The sequence below is a fragment of the Cyprinus carpio genome, chromosome A4 (assembly GCF_018340385.1).
Source record: "Cyprinus carpio isolate SPL01 chromosome A4, ASM1834038v1, whole genome shotgun sequence".
Lineage (NCBI taxonomy): Eukaryota > Metazoa > Chordata > Actinopteri > Cypriniformes > Cyprinidae > Cyprinus > Cyprinus carpio.
Window position 1 is genome coordinate 32,425,688 of NC_056575.1, and position 16,150 is coordinate 32,441,837.

At 36.8% G+C, this 16,150-nt stretch overlaps 1 protein-coding gene across 1 annotated transcript; it reads right to left on the reverse strand.

Moving 5' to 3' along the window:
• Window positions 1–648: 648 nt before the first annotated feature.
• LOC109069532 (vitelline membrane outer layer protein 1 homolog) lies at window positions 649–5,431 on the reverse strand (the record flags this gene model as incomplete). The annotated part of the gene is made up of 4 exons (XM_019086163.2): window positions 649–788; window positions 860–1,041; window positions 5,056–5,169; window positions 5,304–5,431. Coding segments are annotated over 3 exons (423 nt in total), but the record flags the coding sequence as incomplete, so codon positions are not given.
• Window positions 5,432–16,150: the final 10,719 nt, after the last annotated feature.

Sequence of the window (16,150 nt, forward strand, 5' to 3'; positions counted from 1 at the left end):
AATGTTATAATCTTGTTGGCGGTAGAGAAAGCTACTATATGTTGGCTATGCACATGGAAAGCAATCGTGAAGACATTAAATTAAACATAAACACAGCTTTTGTCTCGTTTACCAGATTTTCCGAATATATACTGGCCCTAATGATCATCATATATACTTCCCACTTCTGTAAATCCATGTTTGTGAATGAAACCGACAATGAATGCCCCTCTCAAGCTGTAAGCGACACCTGCTGGTGAGGCTGACTAACAGCAGATGATGATCACGCATCGGTGATCTACTGCTTTTCCTGCAGTTCCCAGATGTGCAGTGTTGAATTTTCTGTCGAATTTTAACCACTGAATTTGTGGAGGCAAAATTAATAAAAAAAAGAAATAAAATGGACCGACAATTACCTGTTGAATATTATAGGTTGAATTTTTAAACAGACTGAATGTTTTGGAAGTGAAATCTGAATGCTTACGGCATTTCTCATTCATTCCTATGGTATCTGTATAAGACGCACAGACGCAATACACACACGCAACTTTCACCCATCTCTCTCTCGATTCAAATAAATGTGATCTTATCGCACTACTTCACCTCTGTGCCTGATTTAATGTCATGAAGCGTCTGATGTAAAGTGTTGTGATAAATGATGTGAAGGCCTTGATTGTCCTGTTAGGCTTTATTGTGTGATATGAACCGTGACATACATTCAGTTGTTCATTGTAATCTCATCACAATATTTGATCAAATATTATAATCAATCAGATCTTCTTGCTGTTCTCGTTGTTGTCCTCTTGTACCTTAAAGAAAAAACAAACTCAGTTGCTCTGCAGTATGTGCCAATCCAAGTGTCTGATTGCGATCGCATCACCTTAATCGCAGCAGTACATGCGCACGTCATTGAGAGCGGTGTCGTCACTATATCCCTGCGGCTCTTCTATCCGCGTCTTGATACCACATATCCCTCTTCCCTCACATGTTGAGGTCCACTCGCCCCAATTTCCCCGGAATGTGCCGTCACCCTGCAGCAAAGACCCACCACTGCATCTGAATCTAAAAAAAGGTTTAAGAAGAAGAAAAATATCTAGTATTTGAAAACGCAGACAGAATCTCGGAATCCAATTATTAAAACAGATTTTACAGTATAACATGGAATGTCACGAAACTTGGCACATTCTGAAAAAAAAAAAATCAAAAGTAGGGCTGGTCAAATTAAATTAAAAATTAAAGCGGTGAATCTAGTGACTGACATAAGTTAATGTTTTATGTGTGTTTTGCTCCTCATGTGCCTTCCTGTGTTTCCTTATTTGGTCATGTTCTGTTTCTCGTTTAGTTTGATTCTGAATCCTGCCACCTGTGTTTATTAATTATCTCTAGTATATATGTCTGTGCTTTTGCGTTCTGTGGCTGTCGGGTCTACTTGCAGGAAAGGAGTCCCCTTTTCCGGTTGAGCGAATTAGTCCGGTTGTGACTGATTTTGGACTTTTCAAGCGTGCAGTTTTAATTTTTGGATTCTTACTGCCTTGAGTTCATCCTGCGACTCTAGGACGATCCTCATCTTTTTACTGCCCGTAACTTTTTTTTTTAATCCGTTTTATTTATTTTTGCGTGCTGTCTCAAGAAACTTTGCTGCCTATTTGCTGGTGGGGTTTTTATGACATGACCTTTTATTCGTCGCTGGGTCTGCATCACCTGAACCCCAAAGTCTGGCCACCGCTGCCCATCAGCCTATATAATCACTGTGTTGCTCTTGGTATTGCTCGCCGGCCTCGCTACATACATCAGGGTTCTCACAAACACTGCACTGGGCTCACTACTTCAGTTCCCTCAGTTGATGGATGTACTATCCCCGTTGTCTGGTCCTCTTCTCATCGACTGTATGCAAAAACACGTAGAGAGGGTGGAAATATTAACTTTGTAAATCACCGTTCTCTGGAATATGTCCCACTCAGGGCTCTACCGCTACAGCTACTAAACAGTTCAGCCTTCAGTGAAAATGGCCCTAGTAAACGCTAGGTCACTGTTTAATTATGAATTAATTTTTATCATCTTTTTCTTTTGTTTTTCTTTTTGTTTTTTGTTTGTGGCTGAAACCTGATGACCTTTCGTCTCTCGGTGAACTATCTCCTTCTGACTGTTCTTTTTACAGCTCTCCCAGGCCAAATGGACCTGGTGGTGGTCTAGCTACAATTTTCAAGAAGTCATTTAAATGTCGACTACTGCCTGTAGATGCCTTTTCTAGTTTACTCTTGCATATTGATCTCAATGGTCCTCTAATCTGCATCCTGATTTACAGACCACCCAAAGTTAGCACAACGTTTATTCATGAGCTCTCAGACTTCCTGTCCAATCAAGTGTCACGCTGTGATAGACTGTTGGTTCTGGGGGATTTTAACATCCATGTCTGCTGCCCCTCTAAACCATTGGTTAAAAATTTTATGAATCTCATTGACTCGCTCAGTTTCGTACAGTGTGTCTCTTCTCCTACTCATAACCTAGGCCACACACTAGATCTTATTTTGACTCGCAATCTCTCTATACACTCATGTGAAGTATTCGATGCTGGTATTTCTGATCACTGTTCTGTATTATTTGAACCTGCAGTCCCATATGTCCAGCCCATCCTCTCTCAGCCTGTATGCAGCTTTCGTGTTTTTCATGCCACTACTGCACTAGAATTCTTTACAATCTTTTCTAATTGTGAGGTCTCTCTGTCACCTGATATGAACACTGATCAGCTGGTTCTCGCTTTTAACTCTGCTTGTTCTACTGCATTGAATACTGTTGCTCCGCTGAAGCCTAGAAAGCAGCAAGCTAGATCTAATCCTCAATCCTCATGCTTCTACCCGTCTGCTCAGACAAGAGTGCAGGAGGGCTGAACGCAGGTGGAAAAAGGATGGGCTTCAGGTTTCTTATCAAATTTAAAAAGATTGTCTAGCCACCTATCAAAAGCCTGTCAGTGATGCAAAATCTCAATACTTTTCAAATTTGATTGCCATGAATGCAAACAGGCCAAAAGATATTTTTAAAACTATAAACTCCGTTCTTAATCCAGCCACTTGCTCAGCCCCTGTTGGCAATCTCGAGATCTGCATAGAATTTTTAGGTTTCTTTGTACAGAAGGTACAAGATATCAGATCTCACCTCTCTCCTCTAGCAGTTTCACTAGTTTTAAACCAGTAACTCAATCTCAATTAAGTGCATTAATTTCTAAGATGAAATTTACATATTGTCAATCCGATGTACTGCCTGGCCGTTTGCTTAGAGAGGTATTGGACACTATTAGCCCTGCACTTTTAACTATTATAAACAGTTCTTTGACTAGTGGGGTTTTCCCAGAGTCTTTTAAACACGCTTCTGTATAGCCCCTGTAAACTAACATTTATTTCTAAGGTTTTAGAGAAAGCAGTGCTTTCACAGTTTACTTCTTACCTGGATTCTTTTAACATTCTGGATATGTTCCAATCTGGTTTTAGAGCACTTCACAGTACATAGTCAGCCTTGCTTAAAGTTATGAATGATCTTTTGTTTTCAATTTATTTAGTGTGATTTGCTTTTAGTTTTCTGTTAGATTTGAGTGCAGCCTTTGACACTATTGACCATTTGACCTCTTGAATCGACTACAATATGCAGTAGTGGTTCAAGGCATGGCATTACAGTGGTTCACCTCTTATTTAAAGAATGTGACGTTTTCAGTAAATATTGGGTTGTTCACCTTACCTTCTGCACCAGTCCTTTATGGTGTTCCTCAGGGTTCTATTCTTGGCCCTTTATTGTTCTCGCTCTACATGCTTCCCCTAGGCTCCATTCTCCAGAAATATAATATTAACTATCACTGCTACGCCGATGACCTACAATTTTACCTTCCTATCAAACTCGAAAAAAATGGCTCCTCTTTACAACCTCTTTTCTCATGTTTTGACGAAGTGAGAACTTGGATGGCTAACAATTTCTTGCAACTAAACACTGACAAAACTGAGGTGCTTCTGCTAGGCCCCGCTGCACTCAATACTACTCTTACAAGTAGGTTAGGCTCCGTTAGTGATAACTTACAGCCCCATGTAAAAAATCTAGGGGTCCATTTTGATCAATTACTACAATTTGACAAGCATGTAAACACGGTTGTAAAGAATAGCTTCTTCCACCTCAGATCTGTTGCGAAAGCAAAACATTTTCTCTCTCAAAAAGATCTTGAAATTGTCATCCACGCACTAATCTCTTCAAGGCTGGACTATTGTAATTCTCTGTATGTTGGCCTTCCTCAAAGCACTCTATCTCGGCTTCAGATGGTTCAAAATGTGGCAGCCAGATTGTTGACAGGAACAAAAAAGAGGGAGCATATTACTCCTGTTCTTGCTTCATTGCACTGGCTCCCTATCAAATTCAAAGTTGATTTTAAGGTGTTTCTTTTTGTATATAAGGCACTGCATAAGTCAGCCCCAGATTATATCTTTGATCTTATCCAGCCATATACAACCTCTAGGTCATCAAGATCTTGTAACAGCTTCTTTTATCTGTCCCTCGTTCTCGTTGTAATTCCAAAGGTGACAGAGCTTTCGCTGTTGCTGCCCCTAAACTCTGGAACAGTTTACCCTTTACTATCAGGGCCTCTCCATCACTCTGTGTTTTTAAATCCAACTTAAAGTCTCATTTTTACACCCTTGCTTTTGAGTGATGCTATGTACGGAACTTTTGATGTGTTTTCTATATACATATAAAATAAAGTATAAATATTTTATCTCTTTCCCCTTTAATTTTTGATCTCTGTTGCTTTTAAGGTAACCTTTTACTGTAAAGCACCTTGGATCAACAATGGTTGTGTTAATGTAGTGCTCTATAAATAAATTGACTTGACTTGTTACACTGATGTGTTCCCTGCTGTTTCCAGTGTTAATGTTTCCTGTGATCCATGGATTAAAGACTGTTAGTATATTCCTTGTCTCCTCGCTCCTTGGTTTCAGTTATCCTCGTGTGTGTACTGTGACAACTATGATTAAACCGCAAAGTTTTTTTATATTAATTTTTTTTAAATGTAGTTCTCACAGTGAACGATGACTACGTGCTCACCTGATGTTATTTGCGGCCGAGTCGTCTTCGATCCCTTGGGGAGATTCAACTCTCAGCTGAAAAGCAGTCAAGAATCCAAAAGGACACCATTGGATTTTTTTCCACTGACCCCAGCTGAAGGAAAAACAATTAATTTGTTTACTGTAGCTTATGAAGAAGCTGCTCCTAAACCTTAATGTAAAAACTCTTAAAGATTCCAAACCTGCAAGAACTAATGTAACTAGTACCCTGTAGAGCGAGCCCATTACCTTCCTACATCTGACTGAACTGAGGCGTAGTTCTCATAAGACCTTGATAAGCCTTTGGATGGATCGATGCAGTGAAGGCGAATCCCATTGAGTGCAGTGTTGTCATCCCAAAAGCCATAGGAAATATGTTATACCTTGTATTACAACTTGAAAAACAAAAACTACATTTTAATTTTAAATATGTAAGATCTGTATTTTGTATTTTAACTCTAATCATTGCATGATAACATTAGTATTAGGCAGGTGCATCTTCCTGGAGAAACCTGGAATTAAACGAGTAATGATCAGTTACCAGCTTACATGTTTAAACACCAAGCCACCCCATATTACTGTAATAGATTCAGTGCATGACTTACCCTGATGCTGAACCCTGCTGCGTACGTTCCATTTGGGCACCTGTCCTCAAAGCGCCACCACCCCCACGACATTCCATTGCCCGCATGCAACGCATATAGATCTTCAACACTTATTGCAGTCTGAACGCTCACATGCAGCCCAATAATGACTAACAGTAAAGAAATGAAGTGATGCATTGCTCCAGGGTCAGTTAAACTGCTCAAAGGAACAACAGATTCTTCAAATCCAGAAGAGAGAACCTTAGCAGACTGCAGTCTGTCCACAGAATCTGCCCCATTCTTTCAGAATACATTTGTATGGTTTATCAATACTGTGATTTCCTGCTTCTAGCCAATCAGCAGCCAGGAGCACAGAGTGCACATCAACGACCTGTATGTGACTAAACTCACAAAAATACAAACACTGATCCAGCAAAATATCTATATGCTTAGCTGTAAGTGTCCCTGAAAACTGTTTTTCTTGGTAAAATGCCGATTAAAATGTTAAGTTGCTTGTTTGATTTTGTATTTTTAATGAGTGAAATATTAAGCATCCACTGCAACACAGAATTTACTGTAAGACCAATGTAAAAGTAAATGGCTGGCATTTGCTTACAGGTTTATTGCATTTAAATTTCCTCAAGTAAATAAAAGCGATTGCAAGTGTTAAAGGAAGTGATCAACTAAGAATGAAACCTGAATTTAAGTTTCATAAATGTGTATATATAACATTTTCCATGAAGCCTGTATTTATAATACATTATAAGAGTATTCTTAAGGCATTATAGTGAATGCATAAGGTATTACAAAACCTCATAATACGTTGAATCATCATTTTAATGCATTGTAATATTTACTTATTTGTGGTTATAGCTTTTAAGAATATGATGATTTATAACACAACAAACACAGTGCATCCACTTAACTTACAATGAATTATATTTCCCATTGCTAATAATGTATTACAAGTCTAATATCTTGCCATTGTTAACTTGCTACTTTACTTAAAGCAGACAGACCACTTATAAATTAATACAACTACAACAATAAAAATAAAATATTGTTTTTCTTAAACAGCCCATTAGATCAGATATCTGATCAGATGAATGTGCAATATGGCACATTTGATTTTAACTAAGTTTTTTTTTTTAATAATGCATTATGCGTTCATTATAATGCTCTTATAATGTGTTATAAATATGGGCTTCATAGAAAGTGTTACCATTAAATTGACTATAATATCTGCAGATCAAACTCAGATCAGTTAACTGAAGAATCTGTCTTTATTCATATTACTGCTCCAGTCAGTGATCAAAACTAAATGATCAAATGAAGTCAGATATTAAAGTCAATGACCTGAATGTAAACGCACTTTAGACAAACACTGACTGATCGGGTCAAATGCTGCTCATTGCCGGTAAAAGCATGTGCCCCTTGAAACAACTTCGATTGATAGTTATTTACTTTGTTAGGTAACACTTTTATAATAACTTACATTAATAAACCAATAACAAACAATATATAATGCATATCAAATCATCATAATTTAATGTACATGTTTCAATAAATTTCCTTTTGAACACAGATTAGGGTTGCCACCCGTCCCTTAAAATACTGAATCGTCCCATATTTAAAGGTAAAATGGTGCGTGCTGTATTTTACAAATGCCAACAGATATTTGAATAAAGAAATACGTATTTCGCACTGTTTATAATACTAATCACAATTCTAATGAAATCAACTTCATAAGATGTATTAGAGAAGCTTGTTTGCGAGTGATTGCATTTTGGCGTCTTTGTAGTGACGAAAGGAGTCTCCAGAACGCACGCCGTTAAAGCCCTTTCACGTGAGCCCAGCATGCGCTCAACCCAGGGCCGCGCCACGGGGGGGCGTGAGGGGGCCTATCCCGCCCTCTCACCCAAGATGAGTGTGAAAATAGATTTTAATTATGAAATATAATGGTTTATTTAAAAAATATATTTGCCAAATGCATAGGCTTTCTAGCAAAAATATGATGCTACTATAGCAACAATTATAGGACAGTCCGTTTCACAAAGTCGCATTTAAATTGTTACTCTGACACAAACTTCAAGGAAAGAGGTTCAATTCTTGTAAAGAAGGCTTCAGGGCGTCCAAGAAAGTCCAGCAATCGCCAGGATCGTCTCCTAAAGAGGATTCAGCTGCGGGATCGGAGTGCCACCAGTGCAGAGCTTGCTCAGGAATGGCAGCAGGCAGGTGTGAGCGCATCTGCACGCACAGTGAGGCCAAAGACTTTTGGAAGATGGCCTGGTGTCAAGAAGGGCAGCAAAGAAGCCACTTCTCTCCAAAAAAAACATCAGTTACAGATTGATCTTCTGCAGAAAGTATAGTGAATGGACTGCTGAGGACTGGGGCAAAGTCATATTCTCCGATGAAGCCCCTTTCCGATTGTTTGGGGCATCTGGAAAAAAGGCTTGTCCGGAGAAGAAAAGGTGAGCGCTACCATCAGTCCTGTGTCATGCCGACAGTAAAGCATCCTGACACCATTCATGTGTGGGGTTGCTTCTCATCCAAGGGAGTGGGCTCACTCACAATTCTGCCCAAAAACACAGCCATGAATAAAGAATGGTACCAAAACACCCTCCAACAGCAACTTCTTCCAACAACCCAACAACAGTTTGGTGAAGAACAATGCATTTTCCAGCACGATGGAGCACCGTTGCCATAAGGCAAAAGTGATAACTAAGTGGCTCGGGGACCAGAATGTTGAAATTTTGGGTCCATGGCCTGGAAACTCCCCAGATCTTAATCCCATTGAGAACTTGTGGTCAATCCTCAAGAGGCGGGTGGACAAACAAAAACCCACTAATTCTGACAAACTCCAAGAAGTTATTATGAAAGAAAGGGTTGCTATCAGTCAGGATTTGGCCCAGAAGTTGATTGAGAGCATGCCCAGTCGAATTGCAGAGGTCCTGAAAAAGAAGGGCCAACACTGCAAATACTGACTCTTTGCATAAATGTCATGTAATTGTCGATAAAAGCCTTTGAAACGTATGAAGTGCTTGTAATTATATTTCAGTACATCACAGAAACAACTGAAACAAAGATCTAAAAGCAGTTTAGCAGCAAACTTTTTGAAAACTAATATTTATGTAATTCTCAAAACTTTTGGCCACGACTGTACATCCCCTTATTTGTATAGTTACATGCTGTTTTTGTCTCTTTCAATGCAAATGAGCTGCTGCTCCCTGCCCCTTTCCAGAAGAGGGTGTAGTCTTTACAGCTTGTGCTTGGGATTCTCTGCCAGCTCAAATAAAACATGTTTGTTTTTGATTTCATTTCTATTGCATCACATTCTAGTGAGATTGCAGGTCTTCATCATCATGTTTTTTTTTCTCTGTTGCAGTCGTTGAAAAGCCTCGTGAGTTTAAGCGGTGGAATGCAGGAAGAGCAATGCACAGGTGCCAGCACCGTTGAACATACTGACTGAAGTCGTGCAAGACTATATTTCAATATAAATGGAAAATAACTCTGAAGCAGTAAAACGAAAACAACTTGACACATATACATTCAAGTATATGATGCAGATTTATGTGACAGATGCACTAGACCCTGTTATTAATCAGCCGTCCCTTCAGTTAGTACCTGCAGAATAACTCAACATGACTTCATCCATAACTTCTGTTCGCTGACCGTCTCCACAGAGTCCTGCTACTTCTGGCCATGCGCTTTGACATCAGATCCTCAGTGCTCAAGCTGAGGGATTGATCGGTTGCTCCAGAAAACATCTTGTGCAACTGAATTAATCTGCGTTAGAATGACATTTGCTTTGAAAAATAACATTTGAATAATGTTTCAACATTGAATATTAACTCTAATTGATGTATGATTTTCAATGGAGTGCAGAAAGATAACAGTGAAGAAAAGAAAATAACGACTCCAGTCGTTGCAGTTTCTCAGTTGTATAACGCATGGCAATGATAACAAAATATATGAGAGTAAAAAAAATTAAAACCCTGCGACTCGTGACGATACACTGATGTGTAAAGACACAAAACAATCGGTCTGTGAAAGACACTGAACAGTACTTATATAATTTATATACAATTTTTTTTTTACCTCTGATTCACACTGATGATAGTGAATTGGTGGGTTTTTGTTAAATGTGAGCCAAAATCATCACAATTAAAAGAACCAAAGACTTAAACTACTTCAGTCTGTGTGCACTGAATTTATTTAATACACGAGTTTCACAATTTGAGTTGAATTACTGAAATAAATGAACTTTTCCACGACATTATAATTTATTGAGATGTACCTGTATATCTGAAATAGAAATCTTTTGATCAATTTAAAGCATTATTGCTAAAATTATTAATTTCTATAATTTCTCAAAAAAAAAAAAAAGTGGTATAATGTTGCAATTTTTTTTTATTTAGATAAATGCTGATCTTTGGATCTTTTTATTCATCAAAGAATCCTACAGAAATGTCTCAACTCAACTGTTTTTAATATTGATAACCAGCAATTCAGCATATTAGAGCGATTTCTGAAGATCATGTGACACTGAAGACTGGAGTAATGATGCTGAAAATACAGCTGCACATCACAGAAATAAATTACATTTTCAAAAATATTCAAATAGAAAGTAGTTATTTTTTATAGATAATAGATAATATTTCACAATATTACTGCTTTTGCTGTATTTTGGATTAAATAAATGCAGGCTTGATGAGCAGAAGAGACTTCTTTAAAAAACATTAAAAATCTTACTGTTCAAAAACCTTTAACTGGTAGTGTTTGCATATATATGTTGTACATAATCGTGACTGATGTGTCCTTATTGTGAATAATGAATGATTTAAACCAGAATTTCCAATTCGAAGTCGAGTTATTATTATGTCTTCTTTTTTATTGTTAAAGCATATTCTCCCTTTGCCAACTTGTTTTTGAATATTGTATAGATGTCTGCCCTTTAAATGATTGTCCCACATTTCCTGCCACTTTTTATTCATGTGTTCTTTGATTCTTCCTTTTATTTCTACTTTACTCAGTGGAATTTGTACCTCAGCGTTCATATGTTTCATTGCTTGTTTGGCCAGTTTTGAGTCTACGATCTCTTCTTCTTTTAATGTTTTATGGCGGTTGGCAAACAAGCTTTTGGTGCATATTCCGCCACCTACTGGGATGGAGAGTGTGGCGACGATATCAAGGAAAATGCTAATTCAAAAATAAATAAATTCTTCTACCAATATTTTGTTATATACATTTGTCCTTTTCAGAAAATGTAAAAAGAGCTTTGCAACCTTTATGAGAACTGTTAAAGACATTCTGTCATAGAATTAATGACAGCAGAATTTAATTCCTCCCTTTCCTTTTCATATGCCCTACAGTTAATCAGCACATGCTCTACAGTTTCTGGAAGACCACAGATTCATGTCTTCCTATCATCTGGAGTGATTTATTAAGAGCAGAGTGTCCAATTCTCAATCGAGATATTACTGTATCATCCCTTCTATCACCATAAGCAGTTCTTACGTGGCCTACTTCTTTATATATATTATAAAGATGTCACACGTTGTTTCCTTTATCCCATCTCTCTTGACACATCTTTCTGACAGCTAACTTTAATTAAACCTTTAATTTCTGATTTACTCAAGGGTATATGTATGTCAATATTCGTGTGCTGAAGAGCTTGCTTCACTGTCTTGTCTTCCTCCTCATTTCCTTCCACTCCAACATGAGCAGGCACCCGTAAATATTTGGCTATAATTCTGAGTTGCCGTATTCGGTACAAACCCAGTTTCTGGGTCTTTAGAACCATCTATATAAATTTGTAAAAATGTAAAAGTAATGACTATCTATTTTAAGCTGAATTTCACGAATGTCTAGTGGTGTTTCAAACATTTTTACCTGCAAAGCTGTCACAGGAGAGGATCTAAACGCTCCACAACATATTCTTAGGGCTTGGTTTTGAATCACCTCTATCCTAGTTAAAGGAACACTCCACTTTTTTTGAAAATAGGCTCATTTTCCAACTCCCCTAGAGTTAAACAGTTGAGTTCACCATTTTTGAATCCATTCAGCCGACCTCCGGGTCTGGCGGTAGCACTTTTAGCTTAGCATAGATCATTGAATCTGATTAGACCGTTAGCATCTCGCTAAAAAAATTACCAAAGAGTTTCTATATTTTTCCTATTTAAAACTTGACTCATCTGTAGTTACATTGTGAACTAAGACCAATGTAAAAAAATTAAAAGTTGCGATTTTCTCAGCCGATATGGCTAGGAACTATATTCTCATTCCGGCGTAATAATCAAGGATCTTGGCTGCCGTACCATGAGTGCAGAAGGTGCAGTGATATTACGCAGCGCCTGAAAATAGTCTTATTGGAAGTTACCTAGCTGGGACTATTTTCAGGCGCTGCGTAATATCATTGCGCCTTCTGCACCCATGGTACCGCAGCAAAGTATGTATAAAGACATAAAAACCAACATGTATGAACATAAATCAAATAATGCAGTTCATTATTTCATTCAGTTCATCCTTTTATTTATAGTTTTCCACTTATATTGTGCCATTCACTGCAAGATGGAAGTTTATGTTATATATTGAGTATTAATCTTAATCAAATATGAGTGATACCGCTATTTGATCAAAATTAATTTCACACAGATATATACTTTTAAACTTTTCAAAGAACAAAAATAGGGTCTCACATCTGCATGACTTGTTTTTTTAAGTGTGACGACAAATAATTTTTTATTACACTGATCATAATGTGTAAAAAGAAATATATATATATTGTAAAAGATTTGATGACTAATATGTGTGTGGATTGTTTTTTTTTTTTTGACGACAAATTAGTTATTAGACGATCTGGGTGTTATATTAGACAGTAACTTGTCTTTTGAAAATCATATTTCCTATGTTACAAAAATAGCATTCTTCCATCTTAGAAACACTGCCAAGCTATGAAACATGTTACCTGTTCCTGATGCAGAAAAGCTAGTTCATGCATTCATGACCTCTAGACTGGACTATTGTAATGCACTGCTAGGTGGTTGTCCTGCATCCTCAATAAACAAGCTACAGGTAGTCCAAAATGCAGCGGCTAGAGTCCTTACCAGGTCAAGAAAATATGATCATATTACCCCAATACTACAGTCTCTGCACTGGCTACCTATTAAGTTCAGTTACAAAATATTACTTATTATTATTAATTATTCTCATACATTTGTTTCTCTTCCTTTACATCATTCAGTTCTTGACTCTTTCTGTGGCATCAGGTCTAAGGTGAAAAAACTAAATACAAGTTTAACCCCAGTTTAATGTCACAAAGCAACAAAACCTTTAGTTATTCTTAAAGTTCTTGGGGCCAGCGTCCCTTACCCATTATCCAGACCCCATACGACCTGATTAAATAAAATATAGTCTGATTGTATTCCCTGAATATTAATGTTGATTATTATTTTGTGTTTATCAGGAGCCAAGCACCGACTGTGCTGTAGTCCCTTTTGAATCTATTGGTTTTCTTTGTCTTCTTACTCCTCCCCAATGGGAGTCTATTGAAGCTGTAAGAACCACACCTTCCAAAATGATAAATTTTGGCACACTAATAGGTGTGGTCCTGAATAATATAATAATATAATATAATGCTACCACTCTTGTTTCAGTATTGGGTGCTAAGAAGACTTATCTCTCAATTCACTGCAGGTACGGTTCATTTAAGGTGACCTCGATCTGACCCAATTGCAGAAAGCATTGATTCTTTTTGAGTTAACAGCCTCCCGTAGTCGAAGTTGCATTATGGGAAAGTATTGTGTTTGCTACATTTGCTAGCCATTGCGAATGAGTCGTGGTTTGACCTGGAGCTCCGAAGAGACTCACTGAAAGTTAAAGTGATTTAACTGGCTCTTTTGGTCAATTACATTTATCCTGGTGAATTAAAAAAAAAAATAATTAATGGTGCTTTTGAATGGTATTATGTTTTTCACAAAAAAAAAAAAAAAAATGAAGAAGCACAAGTATTTTCACAATAATCAGAAATGTTTCTTGATCAGCAAATCAGCATATTAGTGACTGAAAATTCAGCTTTGATCACAGGAATAATTTACATTTGAATGCATATTCACATAAAAACATTATAAATTGAAATAATATTTCGCAATATTACTCTGTTTATTGTATTTTTGATCAAATAAATGCAGCTTTGGTGAGCAGAAGAGACTCATTACAAAAACATTTAAAAAAGTATTATCCCAAACTTTTGACCGGTTGTGCTTTAAATTAACCATTCAGTTTGACAATGATGATAATATTGGATATTCGAGAAAATTTACATCATTTAAATAAACTGTATCACTCTGAATTAGAAGTGGATCAGCAGAAAGCCTAAAATGTCAAAATACATTTGCAGATATTTCAAAATTGATTTAACAAAGTACCTATAGATGTTGACATACTGAAAAATCAGGCCATGACTGGAGAAAAGCCATCAAGTTTCTGTTTGTGCAAACTGTACCACCATCGAATACAGTCGTTTCATTCATTCAGACGGCTGAATCATTAAACAATGAAGCATGTGCTTCATTCAGAATTGCTGAATCATTCAGTAATGAAACATGGCTGTGTGCTGCTTGGTTCTGCTGTGTTCCTTTTTGGAACTATTTTAAAATGTATTCTATTCAAAAAATGTAGGTCACAATGTTTACTACTCATATACTGAATTAATAAAAATCAATGTCAAATCTCCAATCATGCTGATATTCAGGAAACATCACTCTCTTGGTCTTCTCGTTGCTCTTCTAGGCTATGTGAAAAAAAATTACTATCTGTGAGTTTCTTTGTGCTCATTTGTTCTGATTTCTCAACGAATCGTGTTACTGTATTCACTATAAATCATTATTTACACTAAATGTAATAAAATCTGAATCATTCTTGCACAACTGCACTTTCATTTCTTTCCGACAAAATTTGCATTCTCTGTTCTGAGTTTTACTCCTCCATGCCTGCCACTGTCCAAACATCAGGCGTTATGGCAATTTCAGCTGAAGCCAATTACCGAACTGGTTCTGTTTGTGTATCACACCAATCTACATATTTTATGGCAGCAAACTATAAAGTTATTTATTATAAAGGCTATATTCAAAATAAATAACTAAAATTGGTAACACTTTACAATAAGGTTCCATTTAGTTAATGTTAATGTATTTTAAATCTCTAGTCCATAGTCCACTGTTCCACCTTTTTAATGGCCGCCTGCACGCAAAAAATTACTTGCAAAAAGTTTTGACCCCTCTCCCATGTGGCACCATCATCTGCACATAATGCACATCCTATACCTAACTGCCCAACGACATGAGTTCTATATAAAGTATTTATCCATAATATTTTTCTTTGAATATAGTTTCTACTCCCTTTAGGAGTTCCATTTTTTTAATTGGAAATGTTCTAGCCTTACGAGCAGTTGATTTATGCTAATTGACGGACTGTTAGTTTAATAAGTGCCGTCATTCGGTTATGTATAACATTATATTAATATGTTTCAGCACGTTACAATCATTATATAGCTTGAGTTAAGGTAGCCTGTCTTCTAAATTAAACAGTTTATCATACAGATTGAAAGCGTGAATCCCATCTCTCTCTGTTTATGTGTGTTTGTGCGTGCATGCAGGGGAGGGGTGCGATTTTCGAATAATAATCGAATAATACCCAGTGATTTTCGAATATTATTTTTGTTTGGAATGCCCATCCCTGCTTGATACCAGAAATACACCATCTATAATTAATCGCTGTTTACATTGAATGTAGGCTAATAAAATTAGAAAAATCATTCTTGGGTTTCAATGCTTCACTGGTTATTTTTTGTCACTTATGTTTTGATCAGGCTATTTGTCCAGTGGTTTAAAAAAATAAATAAATAAATACAAATAAAAAATGTACACAAAAGCTAGAAGGATGATCGGCTGTTGCTCAACCTTTATTATTATTGTTATTATTGTGAACATTAAAAAGGAATAGCTGACCTGTATTCTGTTACTGTGATTCTCTCTGATGATGCAGTAACTTAACGCAGGGGAGAAAAAAATCTTCGGTCTGTGTCCAGTGGTTGTAAACAGTCATTAGGTCCATCAGACGTGAGATATTTTAGCGGTAATGTGACCAAAAATATAAAAGACCCATCGAATCTGAATTCAAGACATTTTTAAGGCCTTTTATTAGGAAAACGTTAAGACATTTTAAGATTTTTTAAGGACCTGCGGACACCCTGTTTCTACATTAAATGACTGACTTCAACTCACCTGCACTACAGATGACCTTTTGAAATAAAAATGTTAACAACCAATAATGCATTTTACCTGTTGGTTCCATTCTAGCAGCTTTTATTAACAATCCTTCTCTCCATGCCACACCATATGCTTTTTCAATATCTTTGTTTTTCTTAATAAATTTGCTTCTTCTATGTATGGTATTGACTAATTTCTTGTATGAATCTACCTGACTTTACACCTAGGAATAAGACACACAAAC